Consider the following 26,784-nt stretch of genomic DNA (forward strand, 5'->3'; position numbering starts at 1 on the left):
TTGTCAGTTGCTTCATTTGCAAATTTTTTCTCTCATTCTGAGGGTTGTCTTTTTGTCTTGTTTATGGTTTCCTTTGCTGTGCAAAAGCTTTTAAGTTTCATTAGGTCCTATTCATTTATTTTTGATTTTATTTCCATTTCTCTAGGAGGTGGGTCAGAAAGGATCTTGCTGTGATTTATGTCATAGAGTGTTCTGCCTATGTTTTCCTCTGAGAGCTTTATAGTGCCTGGCCTTACATTTAGGTCTTTGATCCATTTTGGGTTTATTTTTGTGTATGGTGTTAGGAAGTGTTCTAATTTCATTCTTTTACGTGTAGCTGTCCAGTTTTCCCTGGAGCTAATATGGTTTTTTAAACAACTATTAATGGTTTAGAAAGCAAACAAATAATCTTGTATTAGAGTCTAAGTTTCTACTTGGAACACTTTTAAACACAGTTAACTAAACAGAACCTATGTTATTAAGCAAACATCTTATTTCCAGAATTCAGAAGAACCCACCTATTGTTCTAGATTCTAGACCACGGGTCAACAAACTACAGCCCATGGGCCAAATCTGGCCTACCATCTATCTTAGTAAGGTCTGTGAGTTAAGAGTAGTTTTTACATTTTCAAATGATTTTTAAAAAATCAAAACAATAAAAATAATAATAATAATAAAAAATAAAAACAATATTTTGTAAAAGTATATTTCATGAAAATAATATGAAATTCAAATTTCTGTAATGATAAAGCCTGACTGGCACACGGCCATGCTCATTCAGTTCTGTTCTGCCTATGGCTGCTTTCATGCTACAGCAGAGTTGAGCAGCTGCAGCCTCAGAACGATATATCCAATAAAGCCTAAAATATTTACAGAAAACGTTCATTGAGGCATAATCTGGACAATCGTTATTTAAGCACCTGAATTGAAAACACCAGATCAGGCAAACAAAGGTACCAGGAGATTTTAATCCACCTAGACTAGTACGGCTTAAAACTAGTATCAATATTTCCCACAGCATAGGTTCAGCTTAAATCAAAATAACCTGGAGAAAATGTTCAAATACATAGAGCCATGTCAATAAAATGCTTTTTATGATGATGTGAGAGTAAACAAAAAAAACCTACCTCTTTTGTCTTCAGTGGTATATCTCCAAGGTATACCTTGTACATCTTATTAATGATGGCAGGATTATTCCAGTCTATCAAGCTACAGAAGGTTTCAACAAAGCTTGTTAAAATTATTATTTTTTTCTCCCACTCCAATAATTTCAAAAAATCATAGCCTCAATATGTGTTACCAAAGAAAAATATTATAATACACAAATGAAATGGGCAATTGACACTGCCCATTAAAGAAGAGAAGGAAAGGGATTAACTTCTATCAAAGTTAGTTTTCAAACAGAAAAAAAAGTCACTTATCCCACCATGATTCAACGTAAGAGATCAGTGTATCCAGTGGCCCAATTTGGTACTACTGAAGAAATCTGGACTGTCTTCCACTCTCAGGGCCAACGCCACAGAGCAGTTACAACACAGCAGAGCCATACTACACTTGTTCAAAGAGCCCTGAGGCATGATTCTTCTGTTCAGCCACGTGGAAATTCAAAAGTGATACAGAAAGTGACAAAAAACATTTTACCCATTAAAGCCACAACCCTAGGAAGCTTTCAACCCATGGCATTTCTTAAATACCATGTCACTGTGATCCCCAGTATCCCCCCTCTTATCTCCCAGCACCCACTTGCAATTTTAGCACCTAATTCTACAGAGCAGTCCTGCTGCCATTAGTCACTAAGACTTATTCCTAATTGGGGACCACAATAAGGTGACTTACTATTGATGGGCACCCACCCTCTGCAGCAGCCCCTGCCAGTCATCTTATAAACCCAGCAATAATGCAATCCTGCATTTCACTTGATTAGTGAGATTTAACCATACTCTATTCTCTTTTGACATTGATTCTGCTTTCAAACTATGTTATATTTGTGCGAACATAATTTATCATGCTGCTTTGACTGTTTTTCTAATCCATCTCTTCTTTCATAGCTTATCAATCCACCTCTTGTCTGGATATCCACAATTCCACTAGCCTCAAAGACATTCTACAATTCTACTTATTATTTACCTATATCTTTCCTCAGCTGATTGCTACTAACTAATCCTCAAGCTCCATCTTTGTTTCCTTCCTATAAATACTTCAGGTTTAGAGATTTTTGACAAAACACACACACACTTTAGTAAAACAAACTAAAAACTTAATAGTGATTAACTAATAAGGATAATTTTCACTGTTTCTTCTACTTTTCCTCTTGCTACCTTTCTAGTTTTAGTTTCCTGATTACATGCTTGTGAAAATTCAGAAATGAATAACACAGAAAATAAAATTCCTTATAATCTGCACCATAATCCTCTCTATTCCTTTTCAGTAACAACTAACTTTGGTGTATATTTTTCTACACTTCTTTCCTATGCATGTAAAATAGTTGGATGGGCATGGCAGGTAGATAAAGAAACAGACGTATCACTTGAAGAGATACTTTTATTTAACAAAATGGGATATCTACATATTGTTCTCAACTCACTTTTTACCTCTTAACAATGTTATGGTATTTTTGGGAAAATACAATTGTTTTAATAAACAAAACCAAAACTAATTAGAATACTTCAGCACCACATTTATAGTTCCAACAATCCAATCTACTGTATGGTGTAAAGAATGGAGTCAGTTCAAACACAATGAGAAGTTTTAAAAGAAGATTTTTTGGAAAACAGAATGGAGGTTCCTCAAAAAAATAAAAAGAGAGTTGCCAGTGAGATCCAGCAATCCCACTGCTGGGCATATATCCCAACAAAACAATAATACAAAAAGATATATGCACTCCTATGTTCACAACAGCACTATTCACAATAGCTAAGATATGGAAACAACCTAAATAAATGTCCATCAACAGATGAATGGATAAAGAAGATGTGGTACATATATACAATGGAATATTACTCAGCCATAAAAAAAGAATGAAATAATGCCATTTGCAACAACGTGGATGGACCTAGAGATATCCCATTTTGTTAACTACATTTAGCATTAAATTCAAAAAAGAACTATTCCATAATCTGATTTTTTTAACGAAGTATCTTCAATTTTTCATGTATTCTCCAGTCTTTGCACATGTCATTTATTAAAATCAGTACGTATATCATTTTGTATTATGCTTTATTCATTTGCCATTACTTGGAGGCAATTTACATGTTGCTTTATTATTTTTATAATTATTTGGGCAGATATATAATATTCCATAGACGTCACATAATTTATTTATTTACCTATTGTGGAAATCTGAATTTGTTTCCTTTTTTTTGAACAACTACAGGAAATGGTATAATGAATGAACCTGTAACATTTTTCTAAATATTTTTCTTCTTTGAATGATTCTCTTAGGATAACTTCCCAGAAGATTCAGATAAAAGATTGTAAATATTTTTATGATTCATTACCTACTACAAACTGCTTTCCAAAAATTATTTCAACTTACAGTGTCAATCAACAGGGTATAAGAATAGCAGTTTGAACAGAAACTTAAATGGAGTAATCAAATGTTGCACAATTTTATTTACCAATGGGTACAAACTGGCATACCACTGCCTTTTTGTGCATGATTTGATTTTTTAAACACAATATTTTCTATGAGCCTATTTACTATATGTATTTCCTCCTGCGTAAATTAAGATCTATTCAACACCTCTTTTCACGGGACCTGATTTTCATCATATTAACCATAATACCTACATATCCTTTATTAAAAGCCATCTCAAATAATTTGAGATAGAGGAAGAATCAAAAATGAATAACTTCCGGGTTTTGACATTTTCTTAACATCAGTTCTTTAAGTTCACTTACCTAGACAAAGGTTTCAATTCTTACGATTATAATCCTGACCCATTCCAATTTTAAACTACTTCTCCAAACAGCTTTTCTTCTTTGTCTTATACAGAATTCTGCTCTTTAGCAAACTGTCTTTCATACAAATTAGGTATATTTCACAATCTCATCAACTGAATGTCTCACTACACAAAACCCAACATGAACCAATATGTGCTAGGCAAGCTTTTAGAAATCTGGCCTCTTTTTAATTTCGAAAGTTTAAAAGGGAAGCAGTTTACCTTTGCTTGCTTTTCAACTCCAGGTCCGCCGCTGTGGCTACACTGTGGCGTGTGTCACTAGAAGCAATCACCAGGTGGAGAACAGCTTCGAGCTCAGGCACCTGCTCAGCTTCTATGAATTTCACTATACCCAATTTGCACTGTAGATAAATGAAGGGAAGGAAAACCACTTATCAGAGAAACAAAGACCACCAACCTATAACATCTGTTTCACGTATCAGTATGCTCCTAAAGCAAAGATTAATAAAACAATAGCAGCCACTCCTGTTTAGGCTTAAATGTGCCTGGGGCTATACTAAACCATATATATTCATGATTTCATTGAACCCTCACAATCTGTGAGATGAGTACCATTATACCTATTTTTCTGATAAGGAAAACTGAGGCAAGGCTGAAGAGATTAAGACACAGTTAGTAAACGATGAAGGCCCAATCCAAACCCAAGTCTTGGACTCCAAGGCCATTATGATATGAAGCCTTCCTACTTAGGTTAACAGCCTCTCTAAAATGATGAAGCCTTGAACTGAAGTCCAAATCTGGAGCCTCCAGGTAGAAGTGGGGGTACATCAGAAGTACTCCATGGATTCTTCTGACAGTTCAAAAAGAACTAAACTCACACTCCATGAAGTTCTAATCTATTGTTAACATACTAACTCTGCCCTCAATATTCTTACATACTGAAAAAAACATGATTTCAAACATATGCAAGAATTGCAAATGCAAGTGAAATTCTAATCAAACAGTATTCAATCTAACTGGCTAAAATGAAACACAGACTGAAGAGAGATTCTGCTTAGAACTTCATGCAATGTGAAGGAGCTATGAATTTCAATACAAATAACTATTTAGGATAAATATACCTGAAAAATGAAACTTTACCTTTAAGAATCAGTTACATGATAGTTCTCATGTATATGAATTAGGACTGATAAAGTTTACAATAACTAAATGACAAAGGATGCAATTAAAAAGGATCATAAAAATGCCTGCCTTCCCTCCCCATGTTCAACACAACTGACCTGCAACAAGAGTTACAACAGAGAAGATGCAAGCATTTACTGCACCCACAGTTATGGAAGTCAACTACACAAAGATATACACAAAAAAGTGTGCAAAGGAGGGGCTTCCCTGGTGGCGCAGTGGTTGAGAGTCCGCCTGCCGATGCAGGGGACACGGGTTCGTGCCCCGGTCTGGGAAGATCCCACATGCCGCGGAGCGGCTGGGCCCGTGAGCCATGGCCACTGAGCCTGCGCGTCCGGAGCCTGTGCTCTGCAGCGGGAGAGGCCACAACAGTGAGAGGCCCGCGTACCCCAAAAAAAAAAAAAAAAAAAAAAAAAAAAGTGTGCAAAGGAAACTGAGAACAATACTCATGTCCAGCAATAGGAGACTAGTTTAAAAAATATGTGGTTTACACATAATTACATTTAATACAGACATTAAAAAGGACATTATTTAAAAACCTGATATACTATTAAATGAAAAAAATGAAGTTCAAATAATGTGTTATGTGATACGTAAAAATGTATTGTGTAAAATTATATTTGTGTACACACACATGTACAGAGCAGGCTGTAGGTGAATGACAAACTAGGGTGGCAGGATTCCAGGTAATTTTTAATTTCTCGTTATAATGTTCTATATTACTTGAACATTTACATTATCACTAACTTTATAATTTGAAAAAAATAAAAGCTGTCTTATCTGAAAGAAAAAAATGTAAAAAACAAAAGAGATATTTAAAAATTAGAGGAAAACAGCTGTCATCCTTGAAACTAAACTGTTGAACACTAGATCATGAAATTGACAAAAGGCATACAGGAGCCCTTAGGAATCAGCAAATAACGACCAACGTAAGATTACAATTTATAATGTTAACAATGATTCTCCAGCACTTATAGCTTTAGCCCTCAGACAGACCTAGATTCATAAGCCTACTACTAGGAGTCAGACTGTGGTGAATCTCAAAACCTCAATTCCTTTTACAAAATGGAACTAAATTTCTATACCTTCTCAGGCTGCTGTGAGGATTAAATGAGATAATGTATTCAAAGTACTCAGTACTCAGTCTGTCACACAGATCACACTCAGTAAAGAGTAGCTTCTGTTACTATTTACCCTTCTTTCTTACTTACATCATGGTTTAAGAAGAAAAAAGATCTATAAAACACGAAGATGTTAATCTAATCAAATAGAGCCCTTGCTGAACAAATCATTCTATAAATTTGTTGAGTGGCAAGAATGCCCACTTGCCTTTTTCCCTTTCCTGGGAACACTGTTTTGATCAGTGATCACTTACACTGCCAAAAAGAAAAGGATCAAATCATTTAGACTGCCATGGAGAGATAAAGGAAGGATTGGAAGACTAACCCATGTTGCTTGAATTCCAAAATAATTACATACTGATCTCATCTGTTCTTCCCTGAGGTGCCTGATGACACAGACACAGTGAGGCACCTTCTCTGTAGAGCACCAATCTTTTTTAAAAGCTGCTCAGAGAACATCTGTGTCCTGTTTAAATCCAGAATAAAATTCTTAATGCCAATTTTTCAATTCCCAGGAAGAAATATAAAAGGGGGTCATGCTTTTCCCCCATATGGTCACTTGTTCCTCACTTTACACAAAATGTACAGCCCTAAAAAGCTGAATAATGTAAGATAAATTGTACTTCAACTGCACCAAAGCAGCTAGATAATTATTAAACCTGTAATTAAAAACTAAAATGAAAGTTACTCAATTTATAAATGGGCTGTATTTTATACTTGAAATATGTAAGCAGTATTAGAAAAACTAAACAGCATTTCCCACTCCTCCCTTTCCCTGGGGCTTTAACCAATAAATGACATGATGACCAGAACACATTACATCAATCGTATCTCATTACAGAGCCTGAATACGCTGGAATTATGTAACACATACTTCCACGGACTTCAAAGGGGCAAGTGTGCAGGGTTAAGCTCCGTATGAACAAGCAGTGTGTGATACCTGTTCCAATTGTTCAGGTGTCCATGGGTTATCTCCAATAACTCGTTTAGCTGCATAAAAGCTCATTCCTGGGGGAGGCTGTGGTATTCCAGAACCTCCCCCACTATTTGAAGAAGAACCCTGTGCTGAAGATGAATTTTGGCGACTCTGGGATTCATTTAACACGTATCTGGAAAGGAAATAGGAATTTAACCTCTCTATAAACACATACAAACACATGCATATATATAGCACATTCAGTTATATACTTTCCTCCCACAGAATGCTGTTAGAAGAATAAACACTTGAAATTAAAATTTTATCATAAAGAAAAATTTCAGAACTATCTAAAAAAGGTATCTACATCTTCAGCAAATTAACCATTAGAGTACATCTGCTCAACCTGGTTACAAATGAACTGTAACAGTTACCAACAATGAATATAAACATTCTGTTCACTCTCAATCTATAAATAATTGTTCTAAAAGCCACTATGGACCCACTACATTTTAAGTTTTTAGTTGACAAATACAAAGGTTTACTGATTGTAATGGGGTGGAGGGGGAACTACTGTTTTATACCCAAAGCAGAGAATATAGTCATTCCCATTTCTGTTCAATTCTCCTTGAACTCCTTATATTTCTGCATTAGAAAACCCACTGAGGGCTTCCCCGGTGGCGCAGTAGTTAAGAACACACCTGCCAATGCAGGGGACACGGGTCCGAGCTCTGGTCCAGGAGGATCCCACATGCCACGGAGCAACTAAGCCCATGCATCACAACTACTGAGCCTGCGCTCTAGAGCCCACGAGCCACAACTACTGACCCCGCGTGCCACAACTACTGAAGTCCACACACCTAGAGCCTGTTCTTCACAACAAGAGAAGCCACAGCAATGAGAAGCCCGCACACTGCAACAAAGAGTAATCCCCGCTCACTGCAACTAGAGAAAGCCCGTACGCAGCAACGAAGACCCAACGCAGCCAAAAATAAATAAATAAAATTAATTTATTTTTAAAAAATAGAAAAACTCACTGAAACCTCCAAACCACTTACCATACAAGCACATACACCCCAAAAATGAAAAAATTCAAAAGGATCCAAAGAGGAAAAAAATCATAATAAGGACCAGCTTTTTCCATTATATGTTCAAAGCATACAGCTTTGCAGCTAGTTATTAATTTATCATCCCATTTCTTTTTTAGCTTCTATAGATTAAAAATAAGATTTCTGATAAATTCATTTTGAACCATTAAACTAGCATTCCTCATCTACAAAATGAAAATTTTGATATGACTATTAATTCAAGTCCTTCTGAACTCTAAAATTCTATGCTGACAAATTACCAGACTGGATATTAAAATAAAATACCTGTTATAATAAAAATTAAAGAAAACACCTGAAGCCTAATGGCACAGTAAATTATTCCACATTACTATATACCATATTTGTTCCATTCCTAAATTCATCTAATTTTTTTTAAAAAACCTGTTAAAGAATCGTTTTAATATTTTTATATAAACAAGGCAAATTCTCACTGGTAAGAAAAATGTGAGGAACTACTGGCTTGGGTACATTGTGTGCCTAAGTTAAATTTGGATTTCAAAGTTAAATTACCAAAGCCATCATCACCTGCCAGTTCTGGCTGCCTCCTGATTCAACAACTATAAAAGGAGGTTTTCATTTATTTCTCAGTTATAGCAAGACTAGCAGCAGTAAGTAAATCAATTAATAACTACTGAACAGCTAACATCGTGCAAAACACCATCCTAATCACAAGACAGAGGAACAGCAGGAGGTGTTGAGTGTCTGCCATCTGGAGCAAGTTGAGACAATAACAACACAACTAGTACAACAGCATATGATATGTTATCAGATGACAAAGAAACTGCAGGGAAGTAAGAAATGATATGACAGAGGTAGTGGAAGGTCCAGAAAAATAAAGCCGCCAAATTAGAGGAGTGGGAGGAGAGCAAAAAGGAGAGGAAAGAAATCGTACAGCGTGAACTCTCGTGGCTGGATGGAGGGACAGGTGATGTGGAGCCCCCCCATGCCACGCTCATAGTGTATACTGCATTTTTGGTCAGGGAAGAAATGTAATGAAAGCAATATGTTAGAAGAATCTCTCTGGCAGCAGGACAACCTAGAAAAGGAGCAGGCTGGAAGCAGATGACAACGTGGGCGCTACGCCAGGAACCAGAGCTAGAGTAAACAGCTCTTGACTTCAAAGAGCTCCCAATCTATTAGGATGGGATAAGCCAACAACGCAATAAAAGCACAAAGTGGCACTTCAGATGGGTGCTTAGCCTTTTGAGGACAAGGAAGAATCCTGTGCGTAGGGCAGGGAGTTAGTCAGAGACAACAGAACTGGCCTCTAAGCTAGTCTGTGAGGCTTTTTCAAAGTGGTTTTCCTGGCTGTCGTTTTCTGTTGTTTTCTTTCTTTCCTTCTTTCTTTCTTGATGGGGAAGCATTCTAAGCAGAGAAAACTGTCTTCTCTTAAAATGTAGACAGGCAAGGAGATATAGAGTACATGAAATGCATGAGTGCATGTAATGACTGGAAAATAACAGCCCAGGGATTTTAAGGGGTCACTGATAAAATCTGTGTTTTAAAAATCAGGAAACTCTGTGGCAGTGTAGAAAGTTTTGAAGAAGAGCAGCTGGTGAGAAAGTCATGAAAAGAGATGAAAAGAGTTGAAAAGAGCCGAAACTAGAACGGCAGCAGTGGGAATGGTTCCAGGACACATGGAGGAGGAGGAAGGAGGTCTTACGGAACTGATACTACAGCAACGAGGAAGAGAAAGCTAGAGGCAATTTATAACTGAGCGCCTACAAGGCTAAGAGAATCATCACAGCACTGATGGTAGTTAAAGAAGAGAAACTATGTTTACTGGGAAGACTGATTTCAGCTTGGACGGGGCAAGTCTGAAAGCACAGCAGCAGCTCCACACCCATAAGGTCAGTAAGCAGCGGCGCTGCAGTTTAGAAGAGGTCAGGGCTGCAGCAAAGCAAATCTGAGACATTCATTTTCAAGTGAAAATTGAATCACTGAAAAGAGTACTTGACTGCACACAGTAAAAGCAATCAAGAACAAGGTTGCTTTGTTTCGTTTTTATTTTTTTTTTACTTACCCATAAGGCATCAAAAGGACATCTAGCATGAAGTCCAAAAGCAGCTGCACAGTCTTTGGTTTCTCAGCAAGGTTAAACGGAGAAGCTGATTTTGATGATTCAACAGGGTATTTCATGTGAAAAAGGGTTGGTATTAAAAGATGCATTAAGCTGAAAAAACAATTACATTTATTGCAACTATTTAAAAAATAAGGTTTTTTATACATGCAAATAACAGACAAAACCAAAAAAAAATAAAACCACATAACAAAAAGTAGCCATCGTAGCAAGGGCCATTCATTTTCAATACCACTAATTTACAAAGTCCTAATCTAGGGAGTGGCCTAGACTTCATTCTTATTTCCTTCTTATTAAAAGCTCAGGATATTGAGTAATAAGTGACATTTAGCCAATCTGGCTCATCACCAAAAACACCTGAGAAAAATGTACATAATATGGGCTCAGTGTTAATATCTATTACCACAAGAGATTTAATATTAAACCTTAGGTAAAGTTCAACTTATAACATGTCCTGTCAATCATTTTTTTCCTTTCCACATTTAATTAAAAATAAAGTCATTCTAAATCTAAAGAAATTAAACATCAATCATGTCAATATTTGGAATACAATATTAAATTTCCACTGTGTGAATTTAAGTAACAGATTCTTTTCTTCTTTCACTAAACCTGTTGCTATTAAAACATGAAAATTTCAAACAGTGTTTACAATGTCTATTAATTTTACTTGTAAATATCTGTATTACAATCTTTTAAAAATGTTTATGCTCTAAAAAGTGAAGTGAAAACATGATTTAAATCCATCTTTCCTCCACAACTTCTTTTCATGGTTGTCACCACAACAGGGCTTAGGATACAGAAGTTTTGAGCTAAGCCTAGAAACTAAGGATGATATTCCTTTTCACCTCTCCAATTCCCATATTAATACAAACGAGTAATTAGTTCCTTAAGAAAACTGCTCTGAAACTTTATATCCTCCAAGAAAGAAATGTCTGATGAAAAGCATATTAGATCTCAAATTTCTGCAATCACAGAAAATCAGTTGCTTCAAAATAACTAACCGAAATAAAAATGCATTTAGATTGAGAAAAATGTTAGTTCTATACATTTTTTGATATGCTCACAAGAAATTTTATAATTTATAAAATTAACAAAACAGTAATGTTGAGGTAACACAGAACTGTCAACTCAAAGAGCTCAACTCAAGCCTTTGTATTTGCCCAAGTGAAACCAAATGTGTGGATCTATTTTTGAATGGCAGCTGTTGACTCTCACAGGTGGGCAATAAGGTAACTGAGGAAAGCATACCTGTCCTGCTGGGGCTGAGGCTTCCCTTCCATGGCAGTAAGAAGCGTAGGAGCCAGCTCACATTGTTTTTCCACTGGTAGGCGAGGATAGCCCATCTTAACATAAATTATAGTAAAATTCTAATGCAACAAGAGAAAGTCAAGTAAGTATGAAAGAAATACTCTAGGATTTCAACAAAAACACATGACTAATAACCTAGGCAGCTTTGTTATAACAAAGAAATTGAATCCTCCTTCCTCATGTTTATCACCTGTTTGTTACAGCTTGACCAACTAGTATATCTCAGGAAGAACTCCAGCCCCAATTACTCAAAATGCTTACTTTTAAGATGGGCTTCATATGAGAGAGCATGATCTAGTCTAAAGCACTTATACGTATATCAAATCATCACATTGTACACTTTAAATACAGACAATTCTATTTGTCAGTTATGCCTCAATAAAGCTGGGGAGAAAATAAAGTACTCATATGTGCAATTACTTTTCACTGAAAAGAAAAAAGTAATCATTTGACCTACCTAAACCTACATACTACACATCAGTATCAGCTCTCCCAGTTTGTTACATTAATCCTTTCAAGCTAAGTGGAGACCCCATGTTAAATCCTAGGCTGCCATTTCCCAACTGGTCAATTACTAAAATAACCTTCTCTTTCTAATTCAGATTGACCTCTCATAATCTTTTACTAAGAATCAATCATTCTTTTTGTAAATCAACATACCTGACAAGTCATTACACCAACATTCCTTTGCCCTGTGTAAATGGCCATACATTATCCTGTTCCTACCATTTCCTCCAGATCAATACTCAGTGGAAAAACAGTGTGTCCTTTTGAAGAAAAACACCTCACGTTTCATTTAGTCTAAGGTGAAATTCTAGGCTGGCCAATATACTGATGGCATCTAATACATGTTATGAAAGAAAACTTACTGTAAGTCAGAAAATATTCCAAGATAACACTCACTGTGACAAAGGAAACTGCAGCAGGGTCCTGGTACTGAACCAAGAGTGTCTCTACTGGGAGCTGTATCTTGGGGCGGCTTTTTATACGCTTATTCAGATGGACCAACAGTTCCATTACCTAAAATACAGGAAGATATAAACTGAAATTATTGATCGTATCTTAAAAACGAATTCATTTCTCAGATATTACTTATTTTAATGAATAGTAGCTACTTTGTTCTCTTAAAGGAGGTAAATTTGACATCCCAGAAAGGGAGTATACAATATTAAAATCTTGTTCCAAAATGTTATCCCCAAGAATCCATGCACCAGATTTTTAGTAGTGAATTTATTTTTACAATGTCCTTTAGTTAATTAAACTTGAGATTCCAGATGGGCCTACACTGAGGCACAGTCTCCCAGAAGACCTGTGAACAAATGATAGCAACACACTATGCTACAGACTGAATGTCTGTGTCTCCCAAAATTCACGCTTTAAAGCCCTAAACCCCACTGTGACGGCTTTGAGAGGTAAACAGGTTTGGAGGAGATCGCGGGGCGGGGGGCCCACGATGGGATGGGTGCCCTTCTAAGGGGATGAAGGTATCAGAGTTCTTCCTCTCTCTGCCGTCTGAGGATAAAGCAAGAAGACAGCCCTCCGTACACGATGAAAAGTTCCCGACGAAGAGCCTGACCACGCTGGCACTCTGATCTCGGACTTCCAGCCTCCAACACTGTGAGAAACAAATGCTGTTTATGTCATCCAGTCTGTGGTATACTGTTATAGCAGCCCAAACTAACTAAAATACAACGTGAACACTACAGCAAGAGAAATATACAAGGTACTGAGAGTTTCAGGAAGAAAAAGTTATCTACTAAGATCAAGGAGGACTTCCCGGAGGAACTGACAGGAAACTAAGTCCCAAAGAGCAGATGAAATTCCAAGCAGAAGATCAGTTATAAGAAGGTATAAGAGGTCTAAAAGAACATGGTGTGCTGCATCTGACTGAAACACAGAGTGGTAAGAGATAAAAGCAGGACCTAGGTTACAGAAGGATTTGGGTAAAATGCTGAGAAATTTTTACTTTATTTTGAAGATCATCTGGTTCTACTAAAAAGTTTTAAGTAAGTAATATCAAACTTCCTCTCCTTTAAGTGGGAAAAGACAGAAATAGAGGTGAATAAGTCAACAATACCCATGGGTGGAAAGGAAGCTACAGAGGTTTACATCAAATGACCCCAAGCTTACAATGAAAGTGGGATTATCTTGCTAAGAAAGGAGCACTGAGATACAGGATTTTTAGAAAGCCTCACCTAAAGACTCAAGAATTTAAAGTGACTATTCCAGAGGGCCAGGCTTACACTACTCTCCATCACTTCTGAAATTTGAGATCTAGCTTCAAAGCAAGTATTAAGGAGAGCTGTAGAGATGTTCACAGCAACAGCAACAGTTCAAAGTTATCTACAGCAATCATGAAATAAGTGAATTTTTAAAATAACAACAAATCTAAAAATCAATGTTTGTTAAATGAGTGATAAGAATAATCGTAAAATAGCTGACATTTATTGAGCAGTTTCCACGCAGGACAGCCCTTTGCATTCCTTAGCTCATCTGATTCTCACAACAACTGGAGAGGTGCTATTGTCATTCCCATTTTACCCTGTGAGGAAGCAGAGGGTCAGGAAGTGAAGTTAACTTGTCCAGCAAGTTACTGAGCCAGCAAGTGGCACAGTCAAGATCTGACTCCAGAATCCATATTTTTAACCTTATCAGACACTGACAGTTGAGCTTAATTCAGCTGAAGTGTCTGTCACTGTGAGACACCCTCGGGAGCCCTCAAACATTACAAAGACCTAGAAACTTGCATGACCACACATACCTCACCCAACCTCCTGCCTGTCCAGACCTGTGATTCAGCTGGATGACAGGGGAAAAAATCAGGAGGAGCCAGGCTAAAGGAAACAGCCCTCTTCTGATGATCTAAGCTAGGCTGCTTCCTAGAAGGATCCTATGGAATATCACTATTGATGGTGGCAGACAATCATGCCCACAATTACATACTTTCTTTTTTATGACAATTTTTTAAATTTTAAGTAGATTAACTACTTAATTTTCTTCTAGCAATATTATCACCTTAAATATTGACTCATTTCCTATATTCGGTTATCCACTGCCTGCAATCCTCTATAAACCCATAAAAATTAAGAAATCCGCTGAACCAGTCCCTCCCCCAGCTAAACTGACAACAGTTAACCTCTGTCAGTAAGCCTACAGAATTACCAGCCTCGGGCATATAGTATTTTGTCCCTATCAGTTCCCCTTATTACTCATTCATTTATATTCATTTACTCATTAGTAAACTTTTTAATTGAAGTATAACATATAGCTGAAGTGCAAAATTGAGAATGTATGGCTTAATAAATTTTCACAAAGTAAACACACCTTTGTAACCACCAGAAGTACAAAGGCCCTGCACCCCACTGACTAACCCCTCTTCCTGACTTCTAACACCATATTTAAATTTATATAAATGGAACAAATAGGATGAACTCCTGTGTTTTTCATTCTATATTATATCTGAGATTCATCCATGTTGTTGTTCACTTTCACTGCTCTAGTAGGAAAAAAACAGAATTTATCCATTCTCCTATATCATGATAGATATAAGATTATTTCCAGTTTGGACCATTATGAATAATGCTATGAACATTCTTAGCTATGTCTTCTGGTGCACAGATATACACACTTCTGTTGTATACAAACCCAGGACTGGAAATGCCTGGTCATGAAGTATACATATGATAAGCCTTAGAATATTTCCAAACAGTTTTCCAAAGTGGTTATACTAATTTACACTCCCACCAGCAGTGGTCAGTTTTTAATTTTTACCTATTCTAAGAAGTCAGAATATACAAGGTTCACTGTAAAAGAGAATTCTACATAACATATCTCATTTTCCTTAAAATAGTGATATGTCAGTAGAAGTCTAAAACTTATGTCTCTTGGGAATTCCCTGGCAGTCCAGTGGTTAAGACTCGGCGCTTTCACTGTCATGGGCCAGTGGCCAATCCCTGGTCGGAGAACTAAGATCCCACAAGCCACGCGGGGCAGCCAAAAAATAAATAAATCAAAAATAAAACATTTCTCTTTCACCCAATTTATCCACAAATTATCAGCTGCTACTCTACAGGTATCCTGCTTAAGCCTAACAAACATTATGAAACTGACAGTCAGGAGCCCTAAAATTACAGAACTGAAAGTCAATACTAGATTAATCCCTAGTGTCACTGACTACAAAATTTTACATACTGAAATTATTTATATGTAAGCTTTTATTAAAAAATACTCTGCTTTCACGACAGTCTTATTTTATATGGTAAAAAAAGGTCTAATAATTGTAACTGCATTCTAGATTTGTGATCAATATCTACATCCTTTGTTTTATTAACAATTATATAATAACCAAAACTCCCAATTATCATATTGGTTCTACTTGCAAGAGGTATTAGTATGAGTACAGGACTGTACAAATCATGAAAGTCTGACCAGGTAGCTATATTTCAAAGTAAATAAAAGTCTGACCGAGTATCTATACTTCAAAACAAATAAAAGGGAAACACACATCGAGCCTCTACTACCTGGAGGCAAAATAACATGCAGGCAAATTATGTTATTGCTTTCAGACATTCTTTTATCCTCAACTTTCATTCACTGACCCCTCATGTACTGAATTCACTTTCACACATAAGCTAAAGAATGAACGTGTTTGCCATCAGGTGAAGGCAAAGCCTGGCAGAAATCATTTAGTCTTGGAATTATCTCTCATGTGTAAAGTCGCTTGTTAGTCATGTGACACAAAGCAAGTTATTTAACTTCTCTGAGCCTCAGTTTCTTCCTAGATAAGATGGGAATAACATGAGCACCTATACCCCACAGAGCTGTTAGATGAGTTGTAATGAACTGAGACAATGTCCACATAGGCATTTAATGCTTTGCACTATTATCATTTTCTGAATCACTTTCCCCCATTTGCAGAAATCAAATGATAACATTTCACAGGCTATTATGAGGATTAAATGGAAGGATATGTCAGAGTCTAGCATACTGCTTAGAATGTAAACAGGTGTCTCAGCTGTTAGATCTCTTTTCCCTTATTCCAGAAGCTTTCAAACTTACTTAACAACAAAACCCCTTTACCAAGAGAAATCTGATATGTAAAAAAAGCAAACAAAATTAGTATTTTACAATATAAATTAAATATACAAGTTCACAATGATTATATCTCTCTTTATTCTATTTTCTTGCTTTTTCAAATTATAATAGAAAAACACATTTATTACAATAAATTAAGTGAAAAATCATAATTATCCCTTTTCCCTAGTCCATCATAGCCACTCGAAGACACCAGTATTAATACTTCGGTGTTCATCTTCACATCTTTCTCTGTATCCACAAAAATTTCTACAAACATATTTATATCTTTTTTTTTAAATAGATCTTTATTGGAGTATAATTGCTTCACAATACTGTGTTAGTTTCTGCTGTACAACAAAGTGAATCAGCCACATGCATACATATGTCCCCATATCCCCTCCATCTTAAGCCTCCCTCCCATCCTCCCTATCCCACCCCTCCAGGTCATCGCAAACCACAAGCTGATCTCTCTGTGCTATGCTGCTGATTCCCACTAGCTATATCTTTAGATTTTACTTGTTTACTTTTTACAAAAATGAGCTATATGTCATTCACGTTAGCACAGAGTCTGCTTTGTTTCCAGTTAAAAATATATAAGCTTCTTAATTTAGACCTAACTCATTTTTTGTAGTAGTTGCATAATATTCCATGGGATTCAAAGTTGTTTTTAAAAAATCATCTGTACGACTCATCACAGTAAACACATTTTCGTATATTTCCTTCAAGCTTTTTGTAAAAAGTTTAGAAAAATTCACCAATAGATCAAAGTCAGCATTATTTGGAATATGAGAAGAAAATCAAAGGAAAATTTCTAGGGAAAAACCTAGTAAGAAATAATAAGAAATATGGGGATATACGTAAATGTAGAGCTGATTCACTTTGTTATAAAGCAGAAACTAACACACCATTGTAAAGCAATTATACTACGATAAAGATGTTTAAAAAATAAATAGATAAATAAAGGACAACATGAAAAATAAATATAAATGAAAAAACGAAGAAATAAGAAGGTAATTACTATTTCTAGTAAGAAATATAAGGGAAGGGGGAGAAGGAAGAAATCTGAACAAGATAAAATAATTTACTTGATGGGTAACTGAGTAAAACATCTTGTTTACTTAGATACAAATTAATGACTGAAATGTTAAGAATGTGGATAGAATTGCTTGATTAATCATTATATTAAAACAGAATATAGGTTATCAAACTCTTAAACAGAAAATGTGTGGCAGGAAGAGGAGAGAAGGGAAAAGAGGGAGAGATGGAAAGAATGAGAACAGATCAAGTGATGAGAAAGGTTAATAACTGGAACTGATGTACATGCCCTCAATCCAAACCTCAAAAAAAATGTGACATCTCAATTACATTGATGAAGATATGCAGCTAAAGTAAATAAGGTTAAGATTGCTGGCTGGGGCAAAGATTCCTCAATCTAACTTACACCAAAGGAAAACACTGGCTACAATACTAGTCTTAGATGATAGAGGTATTGGGGAAAGAAATCTTAAATGAGATTTGAAAGATAAGAAAAGTAAGTAAAAAAATAAATAAATAAAATAAAATTTAAAAAAAGAAAAGTAAGTAATACAATACAAATTACTAAGAAACACAAGACCTTAAACTTGTGCATCAAAACACATCAAGGAGGCGCAAGAGGGAGGAGATATGCAGATATATGTATGCATATAGCTGATTCACTTTGTTATACAGCAGCAACTAACACACCATTGTAAAGCAATTATACTCCAAGAAAGATGTTAAAAATAAATAAATAAATAAGGACACTTAAAAAAAAAGCGCATCAAGGTCAAACTATTAAAACTAAAAGGAAAATCAGAAAAACTACAACAGCAGCAGGAGATTGTAATTCACTATTAATTTACAACAGGACTGGAAGATAGGTTTCTTGAGAAATGAGAGCAGTGTTGAGTGGCCTATCCACACACTGAGCTCCATATTCCACCAATAGGAAATATTTTTTTAATCTTATGAATAGTTTTTATGAACATCAGAAATAATATGCTTTAAAAGACTAGAACATTTGCTCACTGTGGTTTCAAATCAGAATGCAGTAAAACCAGACAAATTTTACACTATTTTAAAACCAAAAACAATGTTCTTATAAACTAATTATTAGGTCAAAAATAAAATAACCTAATACTGCTCACCAGTGTAACTATGGGGTATAACCAAAATAGTAATCAAAGAGAAATCCGGAAACTGAGGTCATTTTCAGTTCTGTTTTTCTGTTATCTGACCTTAATGAAGTCACTTAATCATTCCAAGCCTCAGCTCCATCTATAAAATGGAAATAACACCTACACCTCACATAATCTTGTGAGTATTTAAGTGATTAGCATTTTTCCTGGCACATAATGACCTTTACCATTACGTACTTTACAAACTGAAATCTTATGTGAGAAAAACATATCAAAGGAAAACAAAAAAAGGAGTAATTTGAATAAAAATAGAAGAAAAATACACTTGAAAAAATTAATATAAAAGCTCTTTTTCCTTTTAAATTGGCCCATTAAAAAAAGCAAACCTTTGGTAGGAACAAAAAAATTAGAAACAAGAATGGAATTTCTCCACTTGAATGGTAACAGAATATTAAGAATAATAGTATGATAGACGTGAATAATATACAACTGAACATATAAAGTAGATGGTTAGAGACGAATGATTTTCTACAGAAGATAAAATACAAGGAAACATAAAACTCCTAAGTAAATAAGTTTAAAAAAAAAGAAAAAACCCTACTGAAAATACTCAGCCGAGAGGCCTGGACTAATGCAAAAACTTCCTTCTGTTTACTCTCCTCTGCGCCACTGCAAGTCTTTCTCCACCCCACAGCCAGAATGATTATGTCACTGCCACCAATACCCTTTCAAATGGCTGCCGCTGGAATCCCCATGCCTGAACTCCTATCACTCTTCCTCTGGTGCACAGGGTGCATCTCTGTGGCCTTGTTCAGCTCCCTGAAGGTTTTATACTCAGTTCGGGCTCAGAATCTCTACACAGGGCCTTCTCTGCCTTTAGTGGTCTCCCCATCTCTATGCCTGGCTACTTCCTACACACCTCCCTTACACCCTATACTTAATTTAAATCAAGTCCCCAAATATATTCTTTCATACAATCCTTTGCCATCTTAGCATTTATTGCCATTTTAACTCTATACTCTTTGCCTTATTGTTTAATACTCATCTCCCCAAGTAGACGTTTCTTTCCTTCACCAACGTATTCCTAACACCTGGCATATAGAAGGTACCCAGTAAATATCTGCCAAATAAATGATGAGACTGATGAAGCTAAATAAGGAAACAGAAACCAACACATGAAGGCCTTTTATACCTAGTTATTCTTAGGGTAAGAAAAGGCCATAGAAGAGTTTTAAATAGGAGAATGACGTGATCAAACACGTTATCTATCTTAGCAAAGCAGTATTAACAACAGGCATGTCAAATACGTGACAAGAATGCCCTATTCCTTCCTGTAAATATAACAGACATTCTTAAAGATACTCTTTCTCCACTGAACTCAAATCAGGCCTCAGAATCCCTCTCAGGGCAGACCTCCGGGAAGGTCACTGCCAATCAATTACAGTGGCTCAAGGATTGAAACCTGATGATAGCTCAAAAACCCAAAGGTCTAGTATAAATACACGAGAAGACAAATGAATTATTTTAAAGGTGAAGCATCCAAATGTTCCATGTAGAACATTAGGTTAAAAAAGAAACTCTTGATGTGACAGTTACCCAGCTTTTACTAACAGTTCTTCAAAAAATTCTAAAACAGGAGCTGTACAACAGTATCTTGCTTTTAAAAACATTTCTTTTGCTTACTTTTAATTAAGGCCATATTCACCGTCAGCCAATGATTAAAGAATATTTTTGACCCATTACCACCTGACTTTCATATTGGACTCAAGGGCATAGATTTTAAATCAGACCTCCATACATTCCAGAATAAATATCTCAATTATGTCATCCAGTACTGATGCCTCGTGTACAGCTGGAGCTAAATGCAGCTGTGCTAAGCATACAAAAGGTACTTTTAAATCGTGGAAGCTGGTCCTAGACTTACTGTCCATTTTGAAAAGCCTAATTGGGATCATGAAGCTAGATTTCAATAATGGGAACAGAAAACTCACTTCATAAAATACATCCATTTATTCACTATTTAATTCCCCCAACTGTCCCAGCATGCTTACCTTTTTACGTACTCCTTCTTGGGTGCTGGACAGCTTGAGCAAAACAGGAGGAAGGAATTTAGATATAATATTCTGTAATTGTTCATCTGTTTCAGCATGGCCAAGTCGTAAAAAGACTCGTTCAAGCTGATCTACAATACAAAAAGAGAAAAGGATAACTTAGCACATCAAACAGAACTAAGACTAATCACTTTTATAGCTTAATCCTTTTTTCTATACTGCAGATCCTTCAGCCAGAACTTTAACCATAGCTAGCCCTGTATGCAGATGATTTTGACACAGCAATGAAACAACACTAAAAAGGTTTACTAGCTAATTATACTGTCTTACAACTGTCCTGGTCATTTAACCTCTAGAAGAGAGGAAAACAAAGACAAAAACAACAAATTTCTCTCCTATTTACAAGGTTATTCCGTTTTTCTAAAGGATGTGGATACCAGAAAAGATACAAAAGTTTTGAAGAAATCGTCTAGACCTAGCTAGCAGAGCCATGCAGGAGAACTTTAATCATATACCAGGGATAATATTATATCTTTGGTGAAACCATCTTACTGATGAAATTTCTTCAAAGACAGAATCACTGCCCATTACTGCTGGAATTAGCCAACCAGAATGTGAGAGACAAATTTCCACGAAGAAAGCCACTGAGAAACATATTAACACCAAAGGGATGCTCTCAGCAAAACCCAGGCAACTACAGAACAAGCAACTAACACACTCAGAGCTTCTGTCTCTTCAATCAATACATTGCAGGGGAGGGGAGAGTGCTGAGGTGAAAGGGGAACCTATCAAGGGCAAATGACTGGATACTTGATTTTTTTAAATTATTGTTAATTTTTTAGGTGTTACAATGGTATTGTGGTTATGTTTGTTTTTTAGGGGTTCTTACAAAAATTATCCGTAAGTGATTAGGGAGCATTCTAAGGCACTGGAAATGTCCTACATCTCAATCTGCATGATGATTACACAGCTATATACATTTATAAAAATTCACAAGCTCTATCCTTTCATGCTTTCTACTGTACCTATTATACCTTAATTTTAAAATTTAAAAATAAAAAACAAAAAAATTTATTTAAAGGAGTCCTTTTTCTCAGAGATAAAGACTAAAATATAACTGAAATAACAGTTACTTAGATTTACATCAAATAATCAGGGGTGTACTGGAAATCTGCTGAGAGTAAATTTCAGACGTTCTCACAAAAAAAAAAAGGCAACTGTGAGAAAAAGACATCTTAATCAGCTTGACTGAAGTAATCATTTCATTATGTATATGTGTATCAAATTATCACATTGTACACCTTAAATATATATAATTATTTCAGAAACTAAAAATAAAGTCATGGCCTCATTCAGGTCCTCATTTTAAAATAAATAAATAATTGGGGGTGCTGGGGTGAGAAATGGGGAGGGGCCATATAAGTGAAACCAAGATTGGTCACTAGCTGATAACTGTTCGAGCTATGTGATAGATATTTAGAATCTGTACTTCTGTATATGCTGGAAATTTCCATAATAATTTTTTACAGGAAGAGATATATATACACATATAGATATAGATATGTGTCTCCAGAGGGAGCCTAGAAGCAGTCACAACCTGGCACAACCTAGTAGCAACAAGCGCACCCAGCACCCGGATCCTGGGTTTTTAAACACCCTTCTCCAGTAAAAGGAGCCAGACTCTTGGGGAAATGGCTGATTCTAGGGCTGGGGCAGGGAAAAAACAAGATGAACCTGAAGCATCCTGTAGGGCCAGAAGGGAAACAGGGCCTGATAAGTCAAAGGGATGCAGGAACCACCCTGAAAGAGCTCCATTATGGCCAAGGCTGGAATAAATTTGAGGAACCAAATAAATAACATAGTACTGGATTCTAACCCAAAGTATAAAATAAATTTACATGACTCCATGATATAAATAAATGACTGAATGATTAAATGCACTGGGGAAAAGAGACAAGTCTTTCTTACAGAATTCCAAATAATTATGTAGCTACCTCCCCCTACAGGAGGTAGAGCTTAATTCGTGCCTCTACCCACACCTTGAGGGTAGACTAGATTTAGTGACTTGCTTCCAAAGAACAGAAAAGGGAAAGAGGAAAATGTTAACTTTACAGTGGTGAAACCTGATAAATTCTGTTTTAACCAAGCGATGCCATGTGGTATCAGGATCACTAACATGACAAGAAAGGCATTTCAACTCTGTGGTATTCCTTCCAAAAACTCATAACCCTCATCTACTCATGAGTAAAATAAAAAACCAACAGAAACACCAAGTTAAAATACATTCTACAGGCTACCTGGCCAGTATTGCTCAAGACTTTCAAGACTGTGAAGAAAAAAAAAAAAAAAAAGAAAGACTAAGAAATTGTCACAGACTAGAGGAGTCCGGGGAGACAGACAGGACATCTAAATGCAGTGTGGTGCCCTGGACTGGATCCCAGAACAGAAAGAGGACATTAACGGAAAAACTGATGAAATCCAAATAAAGTCTTGAGTTTAGCTTTTAAAATTAATACTAAGGGAAGGAAGGGAGGAAAGGCAGGCAGGCTGACTCTGAGATTATCAGACCAAATGCTTCTATTTGCTAATAGTTGAATGCTACTATAAAAGGAGCTCCTAGGAAGTGGATTCAATCCACAACATCCATGGAAGTTACAGGTAAGGAGTCTCTGCCCCAGCGCCTTATAGATCTTAGGCAGTGGAAACTGCCTGCAGATTTTAGCTACAGAAACTTAGAAGAACCGTTCTGCGGAAGAAGGCCGAAAGTTAAATTCTTCATAACAAACTGACCTGCAAAATCTGTGCCCAAGGCTTAAAAAAAAAAAACCAAGTGATATCTGGTCCTTTTCATTTTTCATACAACCATTTGGGTGCTTCCTATGTATCCCCAGCATAGCACCTAACACTTTCTACTCTCCCTCACTAGAAAGGAAAAGATAACATCCTCAACGCAGTAACACTGTTTATGATGGGAATGTGGGAATGGAAAGAAAGGGCACCAAACATCACACAGGGGTCCTTGTCAAAGAGGTCAAGCATACCCAAGGAAGAGGATCGATGTAACACTGCTGCGTCATTCTGACAAACATCTATACTTTAAATAAATGATCATCAAACATGTTCAAACTTTATGAAAAGAAATGTAAATACAAGTGCAGATATAATCAACCACTAACTTTTTCAGCCTACCGAAGTTAGCAAAATATGGGCAAAGATTCAGCAACAGTGTGGTGCCTGAATCCTGCTGTTAACGGCACTGAAGGGTGAACCCTGTGCCTCTACCCTCAACCCTGGAAACTGAGCCCCGTGAAAGTGACAATCCAAATTAGGCCTTTGCCCCCAAACGTGTCTATTCAGAAACAAGAAGGGATGTAACCAAAAGTTCTGAAAATTCAAAAGGAATCTAAAACTCAAGTTCACCTTTCACAAGGACTCAGTGTTTAGTTGTAGGAACTGAGATCCTCCAGGTCATCACCAAAGTATCTGAGGTACAACAAACATTACTTTAGAGTCAGGGGCAAGTTCTACCCTCTCCACAATTTTGATATTATTCCTCTTATTCAAACTCATATTGAGTTAATTTCACTTACAAGAAAATTAAAGACATCACTATAACCTCAGATAGTCACTGTTAAAGGTGGGGAATATATTCTGAACTATTTTTTCCTATTCATACACTAACATTATTTTAACCTAAAAACTGGAATATGACACATACTATTTTACAATTTGCCTTTTTTTTCTTTTAGTTAACACAAACATATTGTCTAAAACCCTTGGAGCAATAGATGTCTCAGGACTTTTCAGATTTTTGAATTAAAATAAAGTGTATATGCTGTGTATTTCAAATAACCCTATCCACCCTGTGTGTTCTAGGGCAGTTCCTATAATTAAATACATTCAGATTACTGCAATAAGACATCCGGATGCTCACACTAAGTGGGATAGTCAAAGATTTTAAAGAACCTCATATCCATTCAGGTCAGGTTTTAATACCCAAAGAATTACACTAAAAAAAAAAAGTGTGGATATGTATAAAATCGTAAATATCTTTGCACAGCACTAAATAAAGATCTAATTGATAAAACTATGCCTATAGAAGTAGTATGATTTATTTAACTATTTGTGCTATTACCAGATTTACAGTACCACAAACGATGCTCCAAAGAACATCCTTAGATATGGGGATATACGTATATGTATATGTATAGCTGATTCACTTTATTATACAGCAGAAATTAACACACCACTGTAAAACAACTATACTCCAATAAAGATGTTAAAAAGAAAAGATGTTAAAAAAATAAAATAAAAAACAAAGAACATCCTTATCCATGTGTATCTGTGCACTTGTATGCGTTTCTGTAAGCTAAAACCCTAGAAATGAAACTGCTGAGTCAAAGGGTAGGAGTGTCAAGTTTAAGAGATTTTGGAAAAATGTCCTTCAAAAAGGCTGTGCTCATTTATACCACCAGCAGTATATGTAAGTACCAATTTCCCTATACTCACTCCTACAATGAGTAATCAATCTTATAAGTAATCAACCTTAGCTGACTATGATAAGTTTAAAAAATCTCACTGTTGTTTTATATCTTTTATTACTATGGCAAAGTTTGTTTATTTATTTATTTATTTATGGCTGTGTTGGGTCTTCGTTGCTGTGCGCAGGCTTTCTCTAGTTGCAGCGAGCGAGGGCTACTCTTCGTTGCAGTGCACGGGCTTCTCACTGCAGTGGCTTCTCTTGTTGCAGAGCACAGGCTCTAGGGCGCGTGGGCTTCAGTAGTTGTGGCACTTGGGCTCAGCAGTTGTAGCTCGCGGGCTCTAGAGCGCAGGCTCAGTAGTTGTAGTGCATGGGCTTAGCTACTCCGTGGCATGTAGGATCTTCCCGGACCAGGGCTTGAACTCATGTCACCTGCACTGGCAGATGGATTCTTAACCACTGCACCACCAGGAAAGTCCCTTATTGGTCATTTGAAATACATTCTTCAGCAAATTACTTTATTCTTTTGAGTTGCTGACTTCTAAAAGCTTTTATACAATATTGAAAAAACTACCCCCTGTTCTTTCATACATTAAAATACTTTTTTCCTAGTATGCCTTGTGACTCTACAGCACATTCTTTCTTTTCATATCTAAGTTTTTTAAACATAAATTTACCATTCCTTTGTTTTATGGTTTCTGAGTTTCTAGTCATGCTTAGAAATGCCTTTTTAACTCTAAGATTATAAAAAATATTATATTCTGCAGAGAAGAGTTAACACAGCGCGCCTGAGACTGCTATCCTTACAAGGCTTTGTTTGCCAAGGCTGGTCCTTGTCTGCCATCTGGAGACTTGGATTTCAGGAGGGTTCCCACAGTTCCCAGAACTGATGAGAGTTACTCGCTGTGCCTGAACTGTTTGTGCAAACAATATGCTTTACGCTCAACCGTGCTTTCCTCCTGAGAACCTAGAATTCTAGTACGTGTTAGGCAGAAGGTGCCAACGTGACCAGCACCAAATAAAAACCCTTGGTAATGAGTCTCTAAAGAATATCCCCGGTAGACAACATTTCACATGTGTTGTCAAAACTCACTGCTGAAGGAATTACGCGTGTCCCATGTGCCTCAACTGGGAGAGGACTCTCGGCAGCTTGCACCTGGTTTCCTCCAGACTCCACCACATGTGCCTTTTCCCTTTGCTCATTTTGTTTTTTATCCTTTTACGGTAATAAATGTTAGCCATGAGTACAAATATCTGCAGAGTCCTGTGAATCCTCCTAGCAAGTCATGGAACCTGGGGGTGGTTCTGGAAACCCTGACACACATATTTATCTATGTTTTCTTCTAGCTCTTAAGATTTTCCTTTCTGTATCCAAGTCTCTAATCCCACTGGAGTTTTTTTGGCACATGAGGGATGTAAGA

General features: G+C 36.4%; 1 protein-coding gene across 10 annotated transcripts in view; it reads right to left on the reverse strand.

Annotated features, from left to right (window-relative positions):
* The window catches only part of ECPAS (Ecm29 proteasome adaptor and scaffold), a 98,911-nt gene that overhangs the window by 51,098 nt on the left and 21,029 nt on the right, over positions 1 to 26,784 (reverse strand). For 9 of the 10 annotated variants that reach the window (XR_002178654.3, XM_033858395.2, XM_019946458.3 and 6 more), the window contains 7 exons: positions 20,884 to 21,014; positions 12,501 to 12,617; positions 11,538 to 11,656; positions 10,233 to 10,382; positions 7,125 to 7,293; positions 4,143 to 4,282; positions 1,107 to 1,188 (listed from right to left, as the gene is read on the reverse strand). Coding sequence is in view for 9 of the 10 variants with exons in the window: in XM_033858395.2 (XP_033714286.1) it covers positions 1,107 to 1,188; positions 4,143 to 4,282; positions 7,125 to 7,293; positions 10,233 to 10,382; positions 11,538 to 11,656; positions 12,501 to 12,617; positions 20,884 to 21,014 (908 nt within the window). In the remaining variant the exon portion in view is untranslated. Of the gene's footprint in view, positions 1 to 1,106; positions 1,189 to 4,142; positions 4,283 to 7,124; positions 7,294 to 10,232; positions 10,383 to 11,537; positions 11,657 to 12,500; positions 12,620 to 20,883; positions 21,015 to 26,784 lie in introns of those variants that run through there. The other variant, XM_019946464.3, reaches the window with a different exon arrangement.

Source organism: Tursiops truncatus, chromosome 6, assembly GCF_011762595.2.
Source record: "Tursiops truncatus isolate mTurTru1 chromosome 6, mTurTru1.mat.Y, whole genome shotgun sequence".
NCBI lineage: Eukaryota > Metazoa > Chordata > Mammalia > Artiodactyla > Delphinidae > Tursiops > Tursiops truncatus.